This window comes from Bos indicus x Bos taurus, chromosome X (assembly GCF_003369695.1).
Source record: "Bos indicus x Bos taurus breed Angus x Brahman F1 hybrid chromosome X, Bos_hybrid_MaternalHap_v2.0, whole genome shotgun sequence".
NCBI lineage: Eukaryota > Metazoa > Chordata > Mammalia > Artiodactyla > Bovidae > Bos > Bos indicus x Bos taurus.
Window position 1 is genome coordinate 14,682,346 of NC_040105.1, and position 26,181 is coordinate 14,708,526.

General features: G+C 39.1%; 1 protein-coding gene across 2 annotated transcripts in view; it reads left to right on the forward strand.

Annotated features, from left to right (window-relative positions):
• The window catches only part of REPS2 (RALBP1 associated Eps domain containing 2), a 244,308-nt gene that overhangs the window by 50,864 nt on the left and 167,263 nt on the right, over positions 1 to 26,181 (forward strand). For both annotated transcript variants that reach the window (XM_027533588.1, XM_027533589.1), the window contains exons 2-3: positions 8,158 to 8,281; positions 24,095 to 24,243. In XM_027533588.1, the coding sequence (XP_027389389.1) occupies positions 8,158 to 8,281; positions 24,095 to 24,243 (273 nt within the window). The remainder of the gene's footprint in view (positions 1 to 8,157; positions 8,282 to 24,094; positions 24,244 to 26,181) is intronic.

The following is a 26,181-nucleotide window of genomic DNA, read 5'->3' on the forward strand; positions in this document are numbered from 1 at the left end:
CCTATCTTTGTTATGGTTTTTGTGTTAAGATTCCAATTCTGTAGATGCTGATGTCATTTAGCTAGACTTACTTGGAATTAGTATTGAGCAGAGTCAAAAGTCAGTTTGTCAGGGAATAGAATTTTCAAAAGTTCTCAGTGTATTATGTGAAAACATGTTTTTGCAGTGGAGAGATCTAGCAGTCACCATCTTAACCAAGTGGCCAAGCTTAGCAATTAGTGGTGGGATGTTCTGAAATTATGTACCCCTCACTGATGTGTACCTCTTACTATACCATGACGTCACTGTGTGGTGTCCTTGCCAGAAATGTTTGACTTGAGTGTTATCCCAAGGAGACAGAAACTCAAAATGTGGGACATTCTGTAGGACAACTGGCCTGAGCTCTTGAAAAGATTCAGTGTCATGAAGAACAGAGGTGAGATTGTTCTAGATTGGGGAAAGACCATGGAAACATAAGATAAAAATGTAATGCATGAACATTAAGTCCTGGATGGGAGAAAGGAAATTCAGTTATGTGGACCGTTTTTAAAAGAGTTGAGAACATGAGAGTATGGACCATATGTTGTGTGATTATATTGTTGACTTCCTCAGATGTGGTGATGGTATAGGAGATAGTCCTGTTTTGAGAGGTGGCTCAGTGGTAAAGAATCCGCCTGCCAGTGCAGGAGACACAGGAGACATGGGTTCAATCCCTGGGTTGGGAAGATCCCCTGGAGGAGGAAATGGCAACCCACTCCAGTTTTCTTGCCTGGAAAATCCCATGGACAGAGGAGCCTGGTGGGCTACAGTTCGTGAGATCTCAAAGAGTTGGACATGACTTAGCGACTAAGCACGCAATAAACTATTTAGAGGTCTGAGAGGGAGGAAAAGGAGGAAGGGAGGAAAAGTAAGTTGGGGGAGGATAAGAGAGAGAAAAGAGTAAGTTGTTTGGTTCAGCGCAGCTCATTTCCTGACTTGGCATTGAGTGCAGCGTTTTCAGTGGGACGGTGCCCAGGACACTTTAATAAGTACTTTTAGGTATTAGTAGGCTTCCGTGTCTGAAGTCACACCTGAGCATTGAATGTCTGTCCTCTCTTTAATGGGGTGAGGGTTTGGCTTAGGCATGTGCTGTGGCACCTCATGTTGGGTGATCAGACATGGGGATTCATATTTTCTTGGGTGGCTCACCCAGGTCCCTCTGGATTGAAAGTCCCTTTTGATATTTAAAACATATACGTGAGTAGGAAAGGAAAATCCAGGATAGTGAACCTGAGTCTTCAGCTATATCCTGAGAGGCTGAGGTACAACTTACAAGCTTGTGCTTTAAATTCTCTTTATGTCCATTTTTGAGGGTGCCAGTGTGTGGGCTGTCATCTTCTGGAGGTATGCTAAGCAGAAGGAGGCTGGACGTAGAAGCTGACAGTGCATCTTGAGGGCTCTGAGTGGCTGGTGCACCGCTGAGGTGTCCTTGGCTGTGAGATTGAGGACAAGGGGTAGAGGCCAAGGACCAGGGCAGAGTGCAGTGCAGGCCGCTTCTCATGCTCTGATCCTGACCAGTCTGTTCTAGCTGTGCAGGAAGGGGACAGAGCAGCTAATATGCTGTTATATTCCTGCCCAGGAGCTCTTCAGGCTCTATAGTGTGAGATGACTAAAGCTCATTTAGCAGCCACTTGTAAAAATAATTACAAGATGAGAGAAAGAAGAGCATTCTGCGACTATGTGCTACGAAAACTAATTAATTCAACAAACACTTGTTGAGCAGCTGAATATGTAGTAAGAACCCTAAAGTATGAGTCCTGGAGGATACCTGTGATAAAAGATGCACTTTTTACCTTGTACTGTGCACTTGTGGGGTAGAGGAAAGAGATGGAGTACAGTGGAGACAATGACCACAATACTAATTTTGCTGTGTTACAAGGCTAGTGATGTGATAGAAAAGTAGTGAGGACAATGAGAATGCAGAAAACATGCCATGTGGAATTGAGCATGGTTCCAAAGGTAAGATTGGTCTTGAGATGATTTGAAGATAGAGTCTGGTGGGTAAAGAAGTGGGGAGGCATCCAGCTTCCAGGTGGGAGACATGGCGGGTGCCCAGAGGCCTGCCTGGCTGTCCTGTGTTGAGAGACCTGTTAGCATCTGGGGTGGCTGAAGTTTTGGATGCAGAGTGGGGAGGAGACAGACATGGGTGGGCTTGTTGGAAAGGTAGTTTGGACGAGATGGGAGGGCCTCGAAACTGTGCTCTGGGTTTTATAGGAAAGGGCATGAGGAGCCCTGGAAGCCTACTTGAGTTGGGAGTAGTCTTGTTTCAATAAGATATCATGGAGGGAATGTGGAGGATGGTGTGTGAGGTGGCAGAAGTCTGGGGACACGACTTGAAGTAATAGATGTGTGAGCAGAGACCCTGAACTTGGCCAGCTGCGGTGGAGAGAGAATAGAAAATAGGGGTCCACTAGTGTTTTTGGAACATTCTTTCAACCCCTCCCACCAGGACTTTGGATTTTTAAATCTCTCTAAGGAAGTCTTTAAAAATACTTGAAAGAGAGAAGCTTATTCAAACCTTTGAACAGTTTTGAAAACTTATTACATTTCAGCTTGGAAAGAAAGTATTATTTCAGGCAAACTGATGTGGACTGATTACTCAGCATAGCCACTTAATCTTTCAGAATTAGGTAGGAGGGAAGCTATTTTAGTGGCCTTCCATCTTCTTCCAGAACTTTGTCCAGGTTCCTCCCAAATGGTCGATGAGTTTTTCTGATGCACATCCAGCACTCCAACAGTTGAGTGTGCATATGTATGCTGTGAGGAAGTTGATTTCATCCATTTCTTTTTTTTTTCATCTCTTGCCGTCCACCTGAGAAAACAAACATGAGTCCATAGATTCTTGTTCTGCATTAGAAATGTCCACAATGTGTAACTTAAGATGGGTCCAGCTGAGAGGGTTGCAGTTTTGGAATTTAGTCTAAAAAAGAGGAGTGGAATCTTTCCCTTTTTTCTTTATTTTGAGAAAATTTTGGCAACTTGGACTGTTTGAAGGAGCAGTTATATAAAATATCCCTTGTTAATTGAGTATCTGGGGTAAGGTACTGCCATTTTTTCTTTAGATTACATTAAAACATTTCTACCCACAATTTAGAGCTTTTCCATGGAGAATTTAGAATTAGAACATTTTGAACCTCAATAAAGAAAAAAAAACAGAATTAACCTACTTTTTGGAATGAGAAGTCTCAGGTTTATGAGGCTCCATATGTAAGTTCCAAAGGCCTGTAATTTATCTTCTTTGCTGCTTGAATATTTCAGAAAGTTCTTGGCATGTCTCTTAGACAAAAAGAAAGAAAGGTGACCTATGGGCTTACCTCACTTATGTGTATATCTTCTACGATGGCTACAAAGTAGTGCTTCTACTGGTATATGGCAGCTAAGGACAGATTCCAAGGTAATGAGGCAGTTTACTGATGTGAGATTTGGGTGTTAGTCTGAAAGTACCATAGTGAATGTTTCAGCAGAAATTTCAGTTACCTTTAGTTAAGAACTTTTCTAGTTCCATGTGGTAGATATTATAAAGGAGTAACTGAAGGTTACCTTGATAATAAATTAACACTGACTGAACTATGGTTGTTAAATTGTTTCTACAGCAAGGATCATAATTTATTAATATTAGGAATTATTTTACAAGACAGCTGTATTGATGATGTTGGTTTTTTCCATGTATAGGCAAGCTTGTATCTGAAGATGTGTAATTTATTTATTCACAATAAGGAATGTATTGTAAAACTCAATTACATTTTATTTGTGAGCGTTGCTTCATTCACTTGATTGAGAATTTTTGGACTGTATCCTGAGTGTCTATCATTGCACTAGGAGCTTGATAGAAGTTACCCCTTGCCCTAGGAGAGAAAAATTTTAATGGGAGGCAAAGATAAACAGATAATGATAATATATGATAAGTGTTGAAATAGACAGTAAAATGCTTGAAAATGGAGAATTTCAAATGTATAATAGTCTTCACTTACTCCTTGCCCCTCGTTTGTTTTGGAACATATCCAAGATAATAGTATATCATGTAATACACATTTATAGATATTTGAATAATCGGAGTGTACACTGGGAAAATAGACTATACCTGGGGACTTGGGAAGAAGCTATAGAGCCTGTAACATTTGAGTTTAATCTAGTAGGGAGGGAGAATGTTCCAGGTCCAGGTGAATAGGATGGAAGTCAACAATTATTGAACACTGCTAAGCATTATATCGGGCTTCCCTGGTGGCTCAGTGGTAAAGAATCCACTTGCCATGCAAGAGAAACAGGTTTGATCCTTGGTTTGGGAAGATCCCCTGGAGAAGCAAATGGCAACCCACTCCAGTATTCTTGCCTGGGAAATCCCATGGGTTGAGGAGCCTGGTGGGCTGCAGTCTATGGGGTCCCAAGAGAGCTGGATATGACCTAGTGACTAAACAACAACGAAGCATTATAGCAGGTTCATTTAGTACATTATTTATTTTTTTCCCTCATACTCTTATGGGAGTGACAATATCTATTTTATATTTGAGGAAGCTAGATTTCAGCCTGACCAGCCTTGACGTCAAGGCTACTTAGTTTCCCATCTTGTGCGCTGTGTGCACTAGGCACAGAAATGTAAATGGGCAAGATGCTTTTGGGGAAGCAAGAGAAGATGAATGCAGCTATAGAATTGTGACCGTGTGTGTGTGTCAAGAGGTGAAACTAGAGAAGCTGCTCAGGGCCAGGTTATGAAGGAACTTTAATGCTATGCTACGAAGACAGAATTTTGTCTTGAGGGTGGTGAGGATCCAGGCTGAGATGTCTTTCAGCCTGAGAACAGTATTGTCAGCTTTTAAAAGGCAGGTATGTAGGCACTATGGAGGATGAACTGGGATTGGAAAATCTGCTGAGGGGAGACTGGTTCAAGCAAACTGTTCAAACACTGTTTATTAAGCACAAAGAATGCGGTGGGCAAAGAAACTAATAAGCAAGACACATCTCCCTATTTCATAGAGCTTAGCCTAGTAGAGAGTTAGTCACATGCAGATAGATGGCTTATTGTGATGTGATTTATTTTTTACTTTTTAAAAAATTTGTGTACTTTTAAAAAAATTTAAAATTATTTATTTTAATTGGAGGCTAATTACTTTACAATATTGTATTGAAACATGTATAATATCATATAAGAAAGAATCGCCAGTCCAGGTTTGATGCAGGATATTTTTTTTACTTTTTATAAATATTTTTTGGCTGCACCACTCAGCCTGTGGGATCCTAGTGCCTGACCTTTTTGTTGAGAGAAGAACACCAACTATTGGAATAAAGTTAAAAAAGAAAAAAAAGAAACTTGTCCCTGCTTTATGCTAATTTGTGTGAATTTTACTAAAAAATAAAATCTGTCATGATGGCCAAGTGAGATATTAGGAAGGGATTAAGGTGTTGCAAATGAGAAGATAGGCTTGATTTGGTAGATGGTTCTGTGATAGAATTGACTGGATGTGATTAGCATTGAAAATAAGTTTCTGATTCAAGGTATAGTATGGTTGATGCCAACAGCTGAAGCGAGGGTTGCTGGAAGATCAGCAGGTTCAAGGATATGTGAGGAGGGGCAAATGAGTAGGGCTTATTTATATTATGTCTGAGATGGCTTAGGGTATCCGCATAGAGATGTCCAGTAGGGTTTTGGAAAACTGTATGAAGTATCCAAGTTGTTAGGTTTGGAGAGAGTGATTTGGTGATCATTAGCATTTATGTATGGTCATTGAAGCTTGGGAAAGAATAAGATTATCAAAGAGCAGTGATTCTCAGCTTTGGCTGCACTTTAGAATTACCTTGAGAGTGTTACAAAAATACCCATTCCTGGGCTGCACCACTGACTAATTAAAGCAGAATCTTTGGAAGTGGAGACTAGGTCTCTTTATATTTTCAAAATCTACTTAGGTTATTCTAATATGCAGCTAGAATGGCAACAAAATAAACAAGTGGACCAAAAAATTAGACAATCGCATGTTTATTGAATGGACGCTATTGTTGGCACTGCTACTTTAACTTACATGAGGTGAGTACCTGTTTACACTTAAGGGGAGACTGAGGCACAAAAGGTAAGTAACTTGCCTTAGGTTATACAGGCAGCCGATTGGTGCTAAGGCAGGGATTCACACCTAAGTCATTTACTCCAAGAACTGTTCTTTATACCATAACGTTCTATTGCTTCTCCACTCAAGACTCAATCTGGGAGGGTTGAGAGTTTTGGAATGGCAGTGTGAAAAACTCAGCAGATCTTCTTCCCAGTGAAATAACCTCTTAACTGTAAAAATTATAAAGGACAATCATTTAAAGTCTCTGGAAATTGGCCTGAAAACATACAGCAAATGTAGAAAGATTTATTCAAGAAAATCTACTAAATCTTAGTAAGAACAGTGAGCCAGCAGCATTTGGGCCATGACCTCATCCTCTCCCGACTCCCATCAGTTCCATGCAATGGAGGACTCTTCTTGGTAAGTATAGCTGAGAAGATAGGACTTACCCCCCTAACTGTAGCTCCTAGTCTAGGACTAGGAGCAGTAGACAGTAGACTGAAGGAGAGAGAGAGAGGAGACAGAAAGTACCAGAAGGAGAAAGAGAGAGGGACAGATAAATATTTGAAGAAATAATGGACGCAAGATAACCCAGTTTGATGACAAACAATAGCTGTCACAACCAAGAAGCCCAACTCTGTCCTTTCAGTGGCTGCCAGTCTTACTATGACTGCAGGCTGGGGATGTCTGCAATACAGTGAAAATACCCAGAGTAGGAGTGAAAGAGAATGGAAATAAGGCCAGTTAAAATGCCACAAAACTCACCATTCTTCCTGAGATGAGGCTGTTTTTCTTGAATAACACCACTGTGTGCCCCCTGCCCCCCCCCCCCCCCCCGATTGCTGCAAACTTTTGGTCAATTTCCAGAGTTCTGTCCATTTTAGTTAGTTTCTCATTGTTCTGATGGAGGAGAGTGTTTTTGGTGACCCTTATGCTGCTATTTTTTGCTTACATCCTAGTTGAATTTTTATTGTAATTTTCTTAAGATTACTTAGTGGCTGCTTATAGTTTGCTCTGAAAGCATTTGTGATATTTTGGAAATTATTGGAATAATGATTTTTCCTATAATTATTGGAAATCTAAATCTAAAAGTAATTATTGGAAATCTAAAATTCCATCCATAAGGAACCAACTAATAATAATAATAAAAAATGCACAGTATATCTTTATAGCAGAATATTATGCAGTTGTTAAAGCAACGTGGTAATTTTAATTGTGCTGATAGAGAAGAATAGTCAAGGGATAATGCTAAAAGAAAAACAAGTCCCAAAATAGTATGTGATAGTCTATTTGTATAAAGTTTTAATAAACAACAGGAAAAACACAGGTGTGTACTACATATATGCAGAGATCATTTCTAGAATAAATATGTAATATTTTCCTCTGGGACATAGGAAGTGAGGGTGCTTCTTAGTTCTTTACCCCCACTTAGTCTTATTTGAACTTTTGAGTATCTCTTACTTAGAAATAACTTTAGAGAAGTCATTGTATATTTAATTTGTTATTTTAAACTACCAATAGGACATATCATGTTAGTTTAAGGTCTACAAGTGATAAAGATCACAATATTTTGATAATAATATTTGTATATGTAGTACTTCTTTTTTGTTTCCTTGAAGTGTGCACTCAAGATGTAATTTTGATGCTTAGGAAATCATTTTGCTTGAGAACTTTAAAAAAACAATGAACTCACATTTAATTTCGATCAACTGGGATAATCCACAAATAATAATGATGACTAAACTGTTCTCTTTTCACCTTCGTGACTTTCTAGACTTTGTACATTACAGTCCACCCCCTGAAAAAGTCACTCTTTTGTAAGAAGATTAACAGCCATCCTTTGTCACCTTTATTTTTATCTTTGAAAGAGGAAGAATAATCACCCAGTTCTGAAACATCATGCGTGGGTAGAATTGAATTACCCAAATTGAAAACCTCCCTGCAAACTAGAGGATAAAGAATCCCATCAGCGTGTACACATAGGCTCTCCAGGGACTTTTTGATTATTTACCCCATGAAATCCTTGAGATTTCATAATTTATCTTGTCTCATTTCCCCATTATGAAATGGAATTTTCAGCATCCCTTCTCTTGTCTGTTTTCAGATCACAGAATTGTGTGGTGCCAAGCGGGTTGGTTATTTTGGTCCGACACAGTTTTACGTTGCCCTGAAATTAATTGCTGCGGCACAGTCTGGCCTCCCTGTGCGGATAGAGAGTATTAAATGTGGTAAGTATCTCCCATTTATACATTCTGTTATCCATGACAGTTTTTTTTTTTTTTTAATGAGAACCATTTTTGTCATGAAAAAGAGACCTGGGTTTAAGGCCTGTTCTGTAAGCATTTGTGGAATTTTTTGTTTCTTCTTCCATCTCTTCTATTAAATAGGACTTACCAGGTGTCTTAATTTTTTTTTTAATGAGAAAAAATTCAGAGAGTGACCTGAGGTTAGTTTCTTTTATCTGACTTGCCGTTAAAAATAGATTTTGTTCTTTAGCTGAGAAAGATTGGGACAAGGGTTCTAGAACTTGTGGCAAAATAGTAAGACTCAGTTTAATTTTCCACTTGAGGAATCTATGTTGTTTAAGGTTCTATGAGGGACAAGGAACTGAGTAACAGGGAGAATTTGAGTGGAGCTGCCCCTTCTCTCTCTCTTCTGTTCTTGCCAGGCATGTCAAGTATGATTATCTTTTAATCTCTCAATTCCCAAAGCCCTATTAAGTACTTGGGGGCTACTAAATATTTTTCGTAATGAATTTATCTTCTCAGAGTTTTTATTTATCATTTTCTTATCTTGCTATTCCTGCCCCAAACCCACCACATACTTGAGCACTTTTCATGACTTAAACCAAAAGCAAAGCCCCAAACTCTTAGCATCATTTGCCCTGCTTCAGTACTGGTTTTACTAAGCTGTTTAAAGAACGTGATTATTCAGTGGATGTGCTGAGGTCTTTTGTTAGTTCACTGTGATATGAATTACTTTCCTGTGTCTACACAGCTATGCAGGAACTTTGCCCTTTTCCTCATTTTGAGATAAAAATCACCCAACTATTCCTATCTGTTCTGTGAAGTCCCTAGTGGATCTTTCTGTGGGCTCAGGATTTATGGTTAGTCCATGGTAACCTTGTAGCTCCAAATAGCAGAGAAGATTCTGATAAATTGACTATAGAAAATGAAGCTTTTTTTTACACTAACCATTAGGAAGCTGCAATCATCCTGCTAATCTTTATTAAAGGCTTAGTGTGTGCCAGACACTATATCATTTAGTCCTCATGACATTTACCTAAACTAGATAATTGTGTCAATTTGCATTGCCTAGAATAAGCTGTGATAACAAATACCACTGAAATGTGAGTGCCTTAATGGAACAAAGGCTTGCTTACTGCTTTGCAGTGGGTCAGGGTGACCCTCCAGGGCAGCTGCCCTCCATGTGTTGGCTCTGTGATACTGGCAGCTTTATCCTGTGGCACCTCCAACACAGCACCTGTTCCCGTAATTGCCACAACAGAGAAATAGTTTCTCAGCCTAGCAGTTAAATGCTTTGGCGTGGATGTGACTCAGGTTACTGCTGCTCACAGTGCATTGGCCAGAACTTGGCACATGGATCTACTGACATGCAGAGCAGGCTTTGGGGGTTGTAGTTCCCTCGTGTGCCTGCAAGTAGAGGAGACTGGGTGTGGGTGAACTCTGAAAGTCTCTATCCTGGTGCTGTTATTATCCCCGTTTTACAGATGTGAAAATGGAAGTGTAGGGGAATTAAGCAACTTGCCTAAGGATGTTAGGTTCTAACCAGCTCCAACCAGGATCTCAGCCTCCATTTCCCAGGCTTTTTATTGTTATGCAGAGTAGCCTCTTCTGGATGATTTTTTCTGTTTAGTAAGGTCCCAATTCTAATCTGTAAATCTGGAATGTTTCCTGAACAGGAAAAAAAAAAAAAAAAACCCAAAACAACCTGACCCCCAAAGCATCCCTTGGTATTATATAATTTGGTTCCTTGAAATAGGTTTCTTGATGGAGTGTAATTTCAGTGGCTGGTTTGGTGTCTGTTGGTCAGTGTTTGCTGTGATTTGTTCAGAGTTATAGCTCACTGAATTTCGGTTTGTGGTAGGCACTGAAAGTTTCCATTCCATTGTAAATGATCATTAATCTTTATTATAGTATCTCCCGACTTCATCTTCTGGAAGAGTTCAGAGCTTCTTTGTTGTATAAAAGAATAAACTTCTGACACCTTTGTTGCTTACATTTGGTTAGACTGAAATCTTTTACCTGATCTGTGCTCAGATCTATAGCTTAATTTCCTGGGGATGGGGGAGGGGGTGGAAGGGGTGGATTGTCTAAGTTATCACTTGTATAAGGGATTAACCCTTTTTCCAAATATGAGGCTTTCTCCATTTTATAAATACTGATGCTGCTTTTTACCACTGAGGGTTTAAGTATTACTCAGAGTTAATTCTTGATTTTCTTCCTTCATTTAAAGGTTTTTTGAACAAGTTACTTGCAGTCAGCATATGTTGAATAAGGATGAGTGTAAGACTGGGCCAAACTTTGAGCTGCCACTTAGCATTTTCCAATTTTTTGCTTGAAATCCATTAGCTTAATGTTTGATGACATAAACCTTGAAGGTGAAAGAGAATGCTAAGAGCCTAATCTGAAAGACCTATCACACAGGGAGTTGTGAGTCCTTTCAGTCCTTCTTCTATAAGAATCATACCCTTACTTCATGAGTGACATGTGCCTGTGTGTATGTGTGTGTTAACCTTTAACCCCTAGTCTTTCCCATTTTGCTAAATACCTCTACCATATGCAGTTGCTTAATCCAAGAACTTAGAAGACGTTCTTGATTTTCTCCTTTCCCTCCCTCCATCAGAAGTCCTGCCAATATGGGTGAATTCTATGAAAAATTTAGAGAAGAGCTAACATCTATCCTATTCAAACTCTTCCAGAAAATTGCAGAGGAAGGCAAACTCCAAAACTCATTCTATGAGGCTACCATCACCCTGATACCAAAACCAGACAAAGATGCCACAAAAGAAGAAAACTACAGGCCAATATCACTGATGAACATAGATGCAAAAATTCTCAACAAAATTCTAGCAAACAGAATCCAACAACATATTAAAAGGATCATACATCATGATGAAGTGGGCTTTATTCCAGGGATGCAAGGATTCTTTAGTATTCACAAATCAATCAGTGTGATACACCATATTAACAAATTGCAAGATTAAAAACCATATGATTCTCTCATTAGATACAGAGAAAGCCTTTGACAAAATTCAACACCCATTTATGATAAAAACTCTGTAGAAAGCAGGCATAGAAGGAACATACCTTAACATAATAAAAGCCATATCTGACAAACCCACAGCAAACATTATCCTCAATAGTGAAAAATTGAAAGTATTTCCACTAAAATCAGGAATAAGACAAGGGTGCCTACTCTCACCACTACTATTCAGCATAGTTTTGGAAGTCCTAGCCACAGCAATCAGAGAAGAAAAAGAAATAAAAGGAATCCAAATTAAAACTCTCACTGTAGATGACATGATCTTCTACATAAAGAACCCTAAAGATACCACCAGAAAATTACTAGAGCTAATCAATGAATATAGTAAAGTTGCAGGATAAAAAATTAATACACAGAAATTCCTTGTATTCCTATACACTAACAATGAAAAAACAGAGACATTAAGGAAACAATCCCATTCACCATTGCAACAAAAAGAATAAAATACTTATAAATAAATTTACCTAAAGAAACAAAAGACCTAATATATGGAAAACTATAAAACACTAATGAAAGAAATCAAAGATGACACAAATAGATGGAAAAATATACCATGTTTGTGGATTGGAAGAATCAATACAGTGAAAATAAGTATACTACCCAAAGCAATCTATAGATTCAGTGCAATCCCTATCAAGCTACCAATGGTATTATTCACAGAACTAGAACAAATAATTTCACAATTTGTATGGAAACCCAAAAAAACCTTGAATAGCCAAAGCAATCTTGAGACAGAAGAATGGAACTGGAGGAATCAGCCTTACTGACTTCAGACTATACTACAAAGCTACAGTCATCAAGACAGTATGGTACTGGCACAAAGACAAAAATGTAGATCGATGAAAGAAAATGGAAAGCCCAGAGATAAATCCACACATCTATGGACACCTTATCTTTGACAAAGAAGGCAAAAATATACAATGGAGAAAAGACAGTCTCTTTAACAAGTGGTGCTGGGGAAAAGTGGTTAGCCACGGGGAAAAGTGAAACTAGAACACTTTCTAACACCATACACAAAAATAAAGTTAAAATCGATTAAAGATCTAAATGTAAAACCAGAAACTATAAAACTCTTAGAGGAAAACTTAGGCAAAACACTCTCCGACATAAATCACAGCAGGATCCTCTATGACCCACCTACCAGAGTAATGGAAGTAAAAACAAAAACAAATGGGACCTAATTAAGCTTAAAAGCTTTTGCACAACTAAGAAAACTATAAGCAAGGTGAAAAGGCAGCCTTCAGAATGGGAGAAAATGATAGTAAACAAAACAGCTGACAAAGAATTAATCTCCAAAATAAACAAGCAGCTCATGCAGCTCAATACCAAAAAAACCCAAACACCCCAAGCAAAAATGGGCCAAAGAACTAAACAGACATTTCTCCAAACAAGACATACAGATGACTAACAAACACATGAAAAGATGCTCAACATCACTCATTATTAGAGAAATGCAAATCAAAACCACAATGAGGTATCATCTCATGCTGGTCAGAATGGCTGTTGTCAAAAAGTCTACAGACAATAAATGCTGGAGAGGGTGTGGAGAAAAGGGAACCCTCTTACACTGTTGGTGGGAATGCAAACTGGCACAGCCACTATGGAGGACAGTGTGGAGATTCCTGAAAAACTGGAAATAGAACTGCCATACAACCCAGCAATCCCACTGCTGGGCATACACACCGAGGAAACCAGAATTGAAAGAGACACCCAAGGAAACCAGAATTGAAAGAGACACATGTACCTCAGTGTTCATTGTGGCACTGTTTACAATGGCTAGGACATGGAAGAAACCTAGATGTCCATTGGCAGACAAATGGATCAGGAAGTTGTGGTACATATACACAATGGAATGTTACTCAGCTATAAAAAGGAATGCATTTGAGTCAGTTCTAATGATGTGGATGAAACTGGAGACTATTATACAGAGTGAAATAAGTCAGAAAGAGAAATACAAATACTGTATATTAATGCATATAAATGGAATTTAGAAAGATGGTAACGACAATCTTATATGGAAGGCAGCAGAAGAGACACAGAAGTAAAGAACAGCCCTTTGGACTATGTGGGAGAAGGTGAGAGTGGGATGATTGAGAGAATAGCGTTGAAATGTGTATTACCATATGTAAAATAGATGACCAGTGCAAGTTCGATGAGTGAAGCAGGACATCCAAAGCCTGTGCTCTGGGACAACCTGGAGGGATGGAGTGGGGAGGGAGGTGGGAGGGGGGTTCAGGATGGGGGCTCACATGTGCACCTGTGGTTGTTTCATGTCAATGTATGGCAGAAACCATCACAATATGTAAAGTAATTATCCTCCAATTAAGATAATTAATTAAAAAAAGTTCTGCCAATATGGCTCTAATCTCATTGCTTGCTTCCTGCATCTTTCTACCTCTGCTAAATGAGGCCACCTACAGCCACATTCCTGATGCCACAATGATTTTGTCATTAGTTTCTTGGCCTTCTCTCTTTTCTACTCCAGTCTCTTTCCCCACATAGCACTAAGAGTAGCTTTTTCAAAATAGATTATTTTATATAGCTCCTTGAAACTCTCCCTGTGGTTGCTTGTTGTACATAGCTCAAAGTTCGAAGTCCCTACAGTTATCTGTAAGGCCTTGCATAATCTAGTCTCTGCCTACTACCCCTCCTCATCTCAAATCTCTTTTCTTTCATGTAATCTGTCCCCCAGCCTTACTGGCTGTGTATCCATTTCTGGGCCACCTCTTTCCTACTGCAGGAAAGAGCATGTTATGTCAAGATCTTGGGTTGCTAGTGGTCTGTTCTCCATCCTCTCCTTCCAGTGCTGCATCTCCTCCTCGCTCTTTAGGGTTCCAAGGCTGTACCTGACACCCTATCTAAAGTATGTCCTGTCAAATTAATTCATTAACAAAGGAACCAGCATATAGTAGAGCTGGTTCAAGAAAGTGTAGGAAAGTCAGAAGTGTTTATAGTCACGGAAAGAAAGAATGCTGGAATAAGATTGCTAAATTACGTATAAAATTGATTAATGCCCTACAGGACAATAAAACTGTAACTGGGTTATTATACTCTTTTGTAAGATAAAATTCATTTGCACTGCTATCAGAAAAGAAGTGTTTGTTATCTAACAAATTTTCCACAAGTTAATAGCTACCCTTTCAGAATTGTAAAATGCTTCATCAAGAGTAAATAGAAACTTAAAAGCATGCATCCCTAGGGAATTAGGTAATCCTTGGATGGGCCTGTTAGTGCTGGATAATGTGACAGTTTCCTTCTTAATTCTCTCACTGTCTGCTCCTTCATAGCTCTTTAGTTAGGGTTTGTAAGTACTCCTTTACAGGTTTGAGTAATTTTTTGGCTGTCTTCCTCAGCAGTCTGCACATCTAAGGGGAAGGGAGGAGCATCTGGTAACCCTGTACTGAGAGGGGCCTTGTGGATACTCAGGGCATGTTTGTTGAATGAATACATGAAGACACAAATGCCTGGGCATGGGGAGTGAGTCTTAATTGTCTGTCACTCTTTTTAACGCAAACATTTGGAATTCACGTTCACCAGGAACTTCTGAGGGATGCTTACAGAAGTCGTCTCTCTAAGGCATTGGTTCCCAACCATGTATGCACTTGAGAATCATCTGGGTAACTCTAAATGCAAAATAAAAACTACAGGAACCTGGGGCTACCTGCAGACATGTGGCTTTAGCACAGGGTTTTTCAGAGCACCCCAGGTGATTCTTCTGTGGAGCCAGGGTTGAGAGTGACTTCTAAAGACAGTCAATTGGAGTATCTTCAAGAGCTTTGCTTAAGCTCTGAGTACAGATTTGGTCACATTAGGGCCCAAACTGGAGGGAGGCAAGAGGCACCCAGGGTGTATAACTGTAGGAGATGTATAACTGTAGGGGGTGCTAGCTCCCTGGACCCTGCAAGTGCTGACTCTGACTTTCTAGGGCCCTGAGAGGGAGTACCTCAAGTGCTAGCCCCAGGCTTTTCTCTAGCCTCACCCTAGTGGGAGCTGGGGTAATGCTGTTGGGAAAGCTAATTTAGGAGGGCAGAAGGTGGTGTTGGGGTGAAGTTCAAGGCTGGCAGAGAGTTCTTGTGGAGGAAACCATGTGTGAACATCTGTCCTGGGAGCAAACCTTCCTGCTTTCCAAAGACAGGCCAAGAGGAAGTGTGAGGACTGAGGGAAGGTGTAGCAGGGTCTAGAGTAGTGTTTTGAAACTTTATTGTGCCATGGCCCCTTTGACAGTGTGAAATCTGTGAACCCCTTCTTGGAGCAATTTAAAAAAATCATCAGAATATAGTTGCTTTATAATGTTGTGTTAGTTTTTGCTGTGCAGCAAGGTGAATTAGTCATATATATATGTATATCCTGGTGGCTCAGGTGGTGAAGAATCTGCCTGCAATGCGGGAGACCTGGGTTTGATCCCTGGTTTGGGAAGATCCCCTGGAGAAGGGAATGGCAACTCACTCTGGTATTTGTGCCTGGAGAATCCCCATGCACGGAGAAGCCTGGTGGACTGCAGTCCATGGGTCTCAAAGAGTTGGACACGATGAGCAACTAAGCACACATACATACATCCAGTTTTTTAGATTTCCTTCACATTTAGGTCACCACAGAGCACTGAGAGAGTTCCCTGTGCTATACAGTAGGTTCTCATTAGTTATCTATTTTAACGTAGTCAGTTCAGTTCAGTTGAGTTCAGTCGCTCAGTCGAGTCTGATACTCTGTGACCCCATGGACTGCAGAATGCCAGGCCTCCCTGTCCATCGCCAACTCCCAGAGTTTACTTAAAATCATGTCCATTGAGTTGGTGATGCCATCCAACCATCTCATCCTCTGTCGTCCCCTTCTCCTCCTGCCTTCAATCTTTCCCAGCATCAGGGTCTTTTCCAATGAGTCAGCTCTTCGCATCAGGTGGCCAAAGTATTGGAGTTTCAGCTTCAGCATCAGTCCTTCCAATGAATATTCAGGACTGATTTCCTTTAGAATTGACTGGTTGGATCTCCTTGCAGTCCAAGGGACTCTCAAGAATCTTCTCCAACACCACAGTTCAAAAGCATCAATTCTTCTGTGCTCAGCTTTCTTTATAGTCCAACTCTCACATCCATACATGACTACTGGAAAAACCATAGCTTTGACTAGATGGACCTTTGTTGGCAAAGTAATGTCTCTGCTTTCTAATATGATGTCTAGGTTGGTCATAACATTTCTTCTAAGGAGTAAGTGTCTTTTAATTTCATGGCTGCAGTCACCATCTGCAGTGATTTTGGAGCCCCCTCCAAAAAAGTCTGTCACTGTTTCCATTGTTTCCCCATCTATTTGCCATGAAGTTATGGGACCAGATGCCATGGTCTTAGTTTTCTTAATGTTGAGTTTTAAGCCAACTTTTTCACTCTCCTCTTTCACTTTCATCAAAAGGTTCTTTAGTTCTTCTTATATGGTGTCATCTGCATCTCAGAGGTTATTGATATTTCTCCCGGCAATCTTGATTCCAGCTTGTGCTTCTTCCAGACCAGTGTTTCTCATGATGTACTCTGCATATAAGTTAAATAACCAGGGTGACAATATACAGCCTTGATGTACTCCTTTCCCTATTTGGAACCAGTCTGTTGTTCCATGTCCAGTTCTAACTGTTGCTTTCTGACCTGTGTACAGGTTTCTCAAGAGGCAGGTCAGGTGGTCCGGTATTCCCATCTCTTTCAGAATTTTCCACAGTTTATTGTGATCCACACAGTCAAAGGCTTTGGCATAGTCAACAAAGCAGAAATAGATGTTTTTCTGTAACTCTCTTGCTTTTTAGATGATCCAGCAAATGTTGGCAATTTGATCTCTGGTTCCTCTGCCTTTTCCAAATCCAGCTTGAACCTCTGGAAGTTCATGGTTCACGTACTGTTGAAGCCTGGCTTGGAGAATTTTGAGCATTACTTTACTAGTGTGTGAGATGAGTGCAATTAATGTGGTAGTTTGAGCATTTTTTGGCATTGCCTTTCCTTGGGATTGGAATGAAAACGGACCTTTTCCAGTCCTGTGGCCACTGCTGAGTTTTCCAAATTTGCTGGCATATTGAGTGCAGCACTTTCACAGCATCATCTTCCAGGATTTGAAATAGCTCAACTGGAATTCCATCACCTTCTTGTTTGTAGTGATGCTTCCTAAGGCCCACTTGACTTCGCATTCCAGGATGTCTGGCTCTAGGTTGGTGATTACACTATCATGATTATCTGGGTGATGAAGATCTTCTTTGTATAGTTCTTCTGTATATTCTTGCCACATCTTCTTAATGTCTTCTGCTTCTGTTAGGTCCATACCATTGCTGTTCTTTATTGTGCCCATCTTTGCATGAAATGTTCCGTTGGTATCTCTAATTTTCTTGAAGAGATCTCTAGATTTTCCCATTCTATTGTTTTTCTCTATTTGTTTGCCTTGATCGCTGACGAAGTCTTTCTTACCTCTCCTTGCTATTCTTTGGAACTCTGCATTCAAATGGGTATATCTTTCCTTTTCTCCTTTGCCTTTGGCTTCTCTCTTTGTAAGGCCTCCTCAGACAACCATTTTGCCTTTTTACTTTTCTTTTCCTTGGGGATGATCTTGGTCCCTGCCTCCTGTACAGTGTCACAAATCTCCATCCTTAGTTCTTCAGGCACTCTGTCTATTAGATGTAATCCCTTGAATCTATATGTCAACTTCCAGTATATAATCGTAAAAGATTTGATTTAGGTCATACCTGAATGTTCTAGTGGTTTTCCCTACTTTCTTCAATTCAAGTCTGAATTTGGCAATAAGTTCATGGTCTGTGCCATAGTCAGCTCCTGGTCTTATTTTTGCTGACTGTATAGAACTTCTCCATCTTTGGCTGCAAAGAATACAATCAGTCTGATTTCGGTATTGACCATCTGGTGATGTCCATGTGTGGAGTCTTCTCTTGTGTCATTGGAAGAGGGTGTTTGCTATGAGCAGTCTGTTCTCTTGGCAAAACTCTGTTAGCCTTTGCCCTGCTTCATTCTGTACTCCAAAGTCAAATTTGCCTGTTATTCCAGGTATTTCTTGACTTCCTACTCTTGCATTCCAGTCCCCTATAATGAAAAGGACATCTTTTTTGGGTGTTAGTTCTAGAAGGTCTTTTAGGTCTTCATAGAACCGTTCAACTTAGCTTCTTCAGCATTACTGGTTGGGGCATAGACATTATACATAGTAGGATATGTATGTCAAGACCAATCTTGCATTTCATCCCATCCCCATTTCCCCCCTTGGTATGCATATGTTTGGATAACAATTACAACTGACCCTTGAACTACTCGAGAGTTTGTTCAGTCACTAGAGCACGGCAGGCTCCCCTGTCCTTCATTATCTCCTGTAGTTTGCTGAAATTCATGTCCATTGAGTCAGTGATGCTATATAACCATCTCATCCTCTGCTGCCTAGTTGTCCTCCTGCCCTCAGTCTTTCCCAGCATCAAAGTCTTTTTCCAGTGAGTTGGCTCTTTGCGTCAGGTGACCAAAGTATTGGAGCTTCAGCTTTAGCCTCAGTCCTTCCAGTGAATATTCAGGGTTGATTTCCTTTAGGACAGACTAGTTTGATCTCCTTGCAGTCCAAGGTACTCTCGAGAATCTTCTCTAACACCACAAATCAAAAGTATCAGTTCTTTGATGCTCAGCCTTCTTTATGGTCCAATTCTCATATCCATACATGGCTATTGGAAAAACCATACCTTTGACTATACGAACCTTTGTCAGCAAAGTTATGTCTCTGCTTTTTAATACACTGTCTATGTTTTTCATACTGGAGCAGGTGTCCAATAGTAGCTGGTTTGTAGTGTTTTTGTGAGCATAAAATTGGGTAATCCTTTGGCCAAGCATCTAAACTGTGCTATCTCATATGGTAGTCACTAGTCCTGTGAAACTGGCTATAGAGCATTTAAAATGTGTCTAGTGCCCGTGAGAAATTGAATTTTAATTAAATCAACAATTTAAATTACTTAAAATTTAAAGCTCAAGTAACATAAAGTATTTTTCCATTAAATGAAACTTTTTTGTTTTAGTGAGACTATGTTTTACTTTAAGCACTGTATCGTATAAGACAGGTGTCAGCAAACTTTTCCTGTAAAGGGCTAAGTAGTGGATATTTTAGGCTTTGTGAGCTATATGGCTTTTGTTGCAAATATCCAACTCTGCTCTTGAACTGGGAAAGCAAAATGTGTAAACAAAAGAGCATGGCTGTGTTCCAGTAAAACTTTATTTATGGATATTGAAATTTATATTTCATAATTTTCACATCATGAATTATTTTTCTTTTGATGTTTTCCAAGCATTCAAAATATAAAACCTAATGTTTTTTGATGAAAATACTATTTTTTAAAACTGAAGTATACTTTGATGTATAGTATTATGTAAGTTACAGGTGTATGATATAGTGATTCACACACAGGTTTTAAAGGTTATACTCCATTTATACTTATAAAATATTGGCTATGTTCCCTGTGTTGTATAATACATGCTTGTAGCTTATTTTGTACATAGTTTATACTTATACTACTACTATATAGTACTCAAGCTATATGGAAATAGACAGCAGGTTGAATGTGGCTCATAGATATATCCCAAGATGGATGAATTCATGTCTCTCAAAAGTAATTTATAAGACTGTTCACAGCAGCTATATTCATAATGACTCCAAACTGAAAACAACTCAAATGTTCATCACAGAGACTGGGTTTAAAAAATTTTAGTATATTCGTAAAAGTGGATTACTCCATAGCAGTGAAAAAGAATGAACTATGTCTTTAGATGATTATGTTGTACGTTGGATGATTATCACAAAGTGTTATCAGAAAAGCTAGTCACAAAGATTAATATTGTATGATTCCATTATGTGAAGTTCTATAGTGGCAAAGGTTATCTGTGGATTTAGAAATTAGAATACATTGCTCAGTGGGACAAGGGGAGGTGATTAACTAGAAAGCAATTTGGGTATTTGTTATGAGGTTGTATATACATTTGTTAGAAGTCTTCAAATGAGGCTTCCTGGTAGCTCAGTGGTAAAGAATCTGCCTGCCAATGCAGGAGACACAGAATTGATCCCTGATCTGGGAAGATTCCACATGCTGTCGAGCAACTAAGCCTGTGCACCACAACTATTGAGCCTGTGCTCTAGTCTGGGAGCCACAACTGCTGAAGCGTGTGCTCCCTAGAATCTGTGCTCTGCAACGAGAGAATCCACTGCAATGAGAAACCCTTGCCGCAACTAGAGAAAAGCCTGCAGCAATGAAGACCCAGCATGGCCAAAAATAAATAAAATTTTAAAAGTCTTCAAATACTTAAGCTCTGTGTACATCATCATCATCCCTCCATACAAAATACTCCTTACATAATTTAAGAAGAAATCAATTATTTGTTGATTTTTAACATTATAGTATTTCTTAGTAAAATCTAGATCTCTGGCCATAGTGGTCCATATTGCTTCATAGCAACCATCAGCCAAACTGTGCTTTTACAGTAGGGCAGCCAGTAGCCATACTACTGCAGCTCCTGAGTGCCTGAAATGTGGTGTATCTGAATTGAGGTCTATGGTATAGGTAAGTACACATGGGGTTTAAAGCATTAGCCTGAAAAGAGAATGTAAACTGTTATATTAATTTTTTATCTTGTTTACATGCTGTCATTGATAACATTGGGTTAAAATATACCAAATTAATTTTGCCTCTGTTTTTTTGCTTTTTTTAAGTTGAAAAATTTTAGTTGTGACAGAACATACATAATATAAAATCATCTTAACCATTTTTAAGTATACAGTTCATTAGTGTTAAGTATATACACATTGTTGTGCAACCAGTCTGCCTACATTGCAAGGTGGAAACGCCACCCCCATTAAACAACTCCCCAGTCCCCTTCCCTCCAGCCTCTGGCATCCACTGTTCTACCTTCTGTTCCCGTGAGTTTGACGATTGATCCGTCATGTAAGTGAAACCACGCAGTATTTGTATTTTTTCACTGGTTTCTTCACTTAACATTTTGTTGTTGTTGTTAATGTAGCTACTATACAATTTACAATGATACATGTGGCTGAGATTATATTTCTCAGTTCAGTTCAGTTGCTCAGTCATATCCAACTCTGTGACCCCATGGACTGCAGCATGCCAGGCCTCCTTCTCCATCACCAACTCCCAGAGTTTACTCAGACTCATGTCCTTTGAGTCGGTGATGCTATCCAACCATCTCATCCTCTGTTGTCCCCTTCTCCCACCTTCAATCTTTCCCAGTATCAGGGTCTTTTGAGGACAGTGCACAGCAGCTGCCTCTTTGTAATTAATCTTTTATTACTGTATTTATGCTGCTTATGTTTTTTCTAATGAATTGAGGAGATTGATGTATTTCTAATATTCATGACTCCATCAAACATGGGAAAACAAAGGATTTTTCCCTTAGAGGATCACATGTTTAAAAAAGCAGAGACATAATTTTCTTTGTGGAAGGGGAAAATAGTCATTTCTATTTAATATACAAAGCATTTCTGTGTTCAAAGAATACAGCCTAAGATAGCATTATGAGACAAATGATCGCTGTGCTCATTGTGTCCTTGGCCCCATCAGTCTTTTATTTGAACTCTTAATTTGTTTCCTGTGTGCTAATTTAATTCAGTTTGGGAGAAAAGATTCTAACCAATTACTGCAGATAGATCTTCTCCTGTGATTACTTGACATATATCACTGGATAGTAGGTACTTTAGTAATTTTTTAATAAAGTTTTGCTATTAAATTTGCTGTACGTATGACTATGAAATAACATTTAGACTGAACGTTGACAAACTATAGTTTTGCTTTTCACTTTTAAAAAGCTTGTAGCATAAAAAAAAGCTTGCACCACCTTAAGAAAAATAGCATTTCATTAGTTTTCAATAATAGGAATATCATTATATATGGTTACAATTCTGTTAAGTAAAAGTTGTTTAAAGCCTTGTAAACAAAGAACGTATGAGAGAAATTCAGCTGTATTTTGTCTTTTGCTGTCTGAGGGAGGGAGATTCTTTCCCAGGTGAACAATTCTGGAGAAATGCCATAGCCAGGGAAGGAGAATTTGTGATATGACAGTGTCCTAAAGGACAGCTGGGGGCCCTATTGTAATAGTTGATATTCACCAACCAGGTTTGTGTTCCATTGTTCCTGGAGTTATCTATTAAATACCAGTGAAACACTGGTCAGGGAGCTTACAAATGCGGAACATTTCCTTTTTTTTTCTTTTTTCAGATAGGGCTTGTAAGTAGCGTCATCCTTTTGTGGGCAGATTAGAGTACAAGTTATTTTATGTGATCTTGTTCAATTTTTTAAGATCCTTTTTGCAGACTGAGCTGCAATAAATACCTTTCTGAGAAGAGAACCATAGGATTAGCTCATATTTGATTTACTGAGAATCTAGACTTTCTTTTCTCTTTCCTTCTTTCTTTTGAAGTCCAGTCCTGCCTTGAGTGCTGAAGAGCTGCCAGGGTTAGGAAATAATAAAATATTAAAAATGGTGGCCATTGTCTCTTTAGGGGAAAGTCTTGGTTTAATTTTCCAGATTGGTTATTCTCTTCATGTCTCTTGGGCTCTTGGCTGATTGATCACGCAGGGATTTGTCATATTGCCTACTTCTTTGAATTGAATGTGGACATAGCAACTAAAAATAAACATGATGTGGATATTAGAGAACCAGGGGCCTTCTTTGCCTGGGGAGCTAAGATACTGCTTGCCGTTGCTAAGATGTTTTCTGGCTGTAACACAGCAGCAATCATTGGAAGTGCAGCTGTGTTTTTGGAAGAGCAAGCTAAGGGAAGGCAAAGGCACACTGATGAATATTATCCTAAACAATGAATCCAGATGCAAATCATTATGCCTAATCCAGAATATTATACCCATTTTTGGTGTTCTTTGTGCTGTGTTATTGTGTGTGATTTGCTGTGCTGAGAACTTGAAGTGTGCCAAAGTATCATTTCTGTTTTCAGAATAGTTTTGTCAGAAATTTGAAAGGTAAGTAAATACACCAGACTGTTGCATTTCAGCTCTTTGTGGTATTGAGTGTGGCTAATGGTTTTGAGAGTAGAATTTGACTGAATGTTGGATTGATTGCTCTAACTTGATGCCATTTTCCTTATTCCATTACAAAAAGACAACTAGAGATTGTGTGTGAAAATTCCTTGAGCAATAACATAGGATGAGAACGTGTTGTATCCAGTAAGTTTGCCCTGAGAATGAGGGGCCTTTCTATAGGGCAGCAGCACTGACTTGTGAAGAGCCAGCTCTGCCACAGATAGGATGTGTCATCTTAGCTCCTTCCGGTCTGAGTCCACATCTGTAAAAGAAGGGTAATGATCATCTTACTGTAGCGAGTTGTGAGGATTAAATGAGTTACTATTTACAGATCTTAATATAATCTCTGGCATATAATAAACACTATATAAGTTTTGCCTGCTACTGTTGTCACTTGATACTGATTTCTACAATGTCACGTCCCTTTTCTTGGTGCCAAACTAAAGGCCGACATGGGAGATCTGTCCAAAACCTGAATTTGTTCTAGAATGATTGGACAGCATTTAAAAATGTTGAGCCAAGATACCTTGCTAAACCGTAGCATTTTTCTATCATGACATTATTATAGGAGTCTTTATTGTGTTGAAATCAGATTTAATCTATATTTAGTGCTCTGGAATTTTTCCTCAAAAGTGACTCATCTTTTGGCCATTGAGTTCCCCTTTTTGCAGTTTTCAAATAAAATCTCACTTGAGCTTCTTTGATTCTGCTCCTAAAGAACTGCCGCTGCCTCGCTTTATGATGTCAAAGACTGATGCTGAAATCCGGTTTGGGAACACAGCTGAGCTGCATGGAACTAAAGTTCAGATTCCATATTTAATCACAGAAAAAAATACCTTCAAAAGAATCGACGATGAGGATAAACAGGTAAATAGTCTGATCAGGCAAGTCTGTTTGCTTCTGACCATGAACCCTCACAGAGCAGTGCCTCATAGCTGCTGTCAGACTTCCAGTTCCTTGAATTGCACCATCTGGGATACAATTATAGGCTTGGAGTGTGCCTATAAAGTTTCCTTTTAGCAAGAAGAAGAGGCTGATGCATAGCAATTACCATGAGCCATCTATGGGCCATTTAGAGCCTACTTTAATGTAGAATTGTGTCTCAAGTAAGGCTACTGCTTTAACACACTTATTTGATTTATCTAACCACCATTTCCAAATGCATTCTTTGAAATGTAACTTCTAGGAGTTTTTAATAAGTGCTTTCTTCCAAAAAATCTGGTTTCTCTGGTTAAATGTGGTTGGATAATGCTGTTTCATGCCTTATTCTTGGGGGAAAGGCTAAATTCTCTGTCTTAGACATTCACGGTGCACATTAGCACAGTAAAGGCCCTGACAAGTCCTGCAATAAAGAGACCTGGAGATTGGCATGTACTAAACTTCTTTCACCAGGGAAATCCCTTCTTGGGGAGCGTGTTTGGAGGGCCATCTTGGGAAATGTTGCCTTTACATGTACAGGTCAGGAACAAGAATAGGGTGGACAGGCTTTTAAAATTAGACCACTAATTACAATAGTCAGATAGTGATGAGTAGAGAGAACAGTGTAAAATTCCAGATGAGTGAGTCTGTCAATAAGAGGTAAAATAGACTTACACATTAGTGAGCACTCAGGGCATCGAGGTGCTTACAATGAAGATACTAAATTATGCAGAAAAGTCAAATCATATTCAATGTAGTACCTTCTGTATGGAAAAGAAATTTGTCATGTTTTAGAAAGACCAAAAAAAAAATGCTTTTCAAATGCAATGACTATTAAAGGATTAAGTTGGAAAACTGATGTATATGGTTGATGCTAATAATGCTGGATATTTGAAGTATTGTTGCAGAAATTTCATATTTAAGTGACATATAGCATGTTCTGTTGGATAATGTCCTAATTCTCATACATTTTAAACTAGTTCTTCAGGGACTTAAATAAAAAGGAGAACAGGCATACCTTGGCCACAGTGCAGGTTCAGTTTCAGACCACTGCAGTAGTCACACGAGTTTTTGGTTTCCTGGTGCTTACAAAAGTTAGATTTACACTATACTGTAGTCTACTAAGGACTTCCTGGTGGCTCAGATGGTAAAGCGTCTTGCTCACAATGTGGGAAACCTGGGTTCGATCCCTGGATCGGGAAGATCTTCTGGAGAAGGAAATGGCAACCCACTCCAGTACTCTTGCCTGGAAAATCCCATGGACAGAGGAGTGTGGTCTACTAAGTGTGCAATAGCATTGTGGCTAAAAAACTGTAATGTATATATCTTATTTAAAAAAGTGCTTTATTGCTAAAAACTGCTAACTTACCATCTTAGCAAGTAATAGTAACATCAAACCTCACTGATTACACATTGCCATAAAATATGATAATAATGAAAATGTTTGAAATATTGTTAAGAATTGTCAAAATGTGACACAGAGACATGAAGTGAGCAAATGCTATTGAAAAAGTGGTGCTGGTAGACTTGCTTGATGCAGGGTTGCCATAAACTTTGTTCTTTGTTTTTTGTTTTTTTAAAGTAATAGCTGTGAAATGAGGTATGCCTGTATCAGAATCTTCAGCCAGTACTCTTTGGCATGTTTTCCCACCAGCGTTTGGAGAGGAATGAGGGCCCACTATCCCAGGATGATTGATGCTCTGGGAACTTTTCAGGCCCATCCCCTGGCTGTGTCACTGAGGACACATCCTTTCGCTTCAGTCTGGATTTATGCTAGGCCCACCCAGTCTGTGGTTGTGAATTTATAATTCAAAGCAAATATTCTTTTCTTTTACTTGAAAAAGAGTACTTGATTGGTATCTCAGATTGAATTACTATTATTATTAT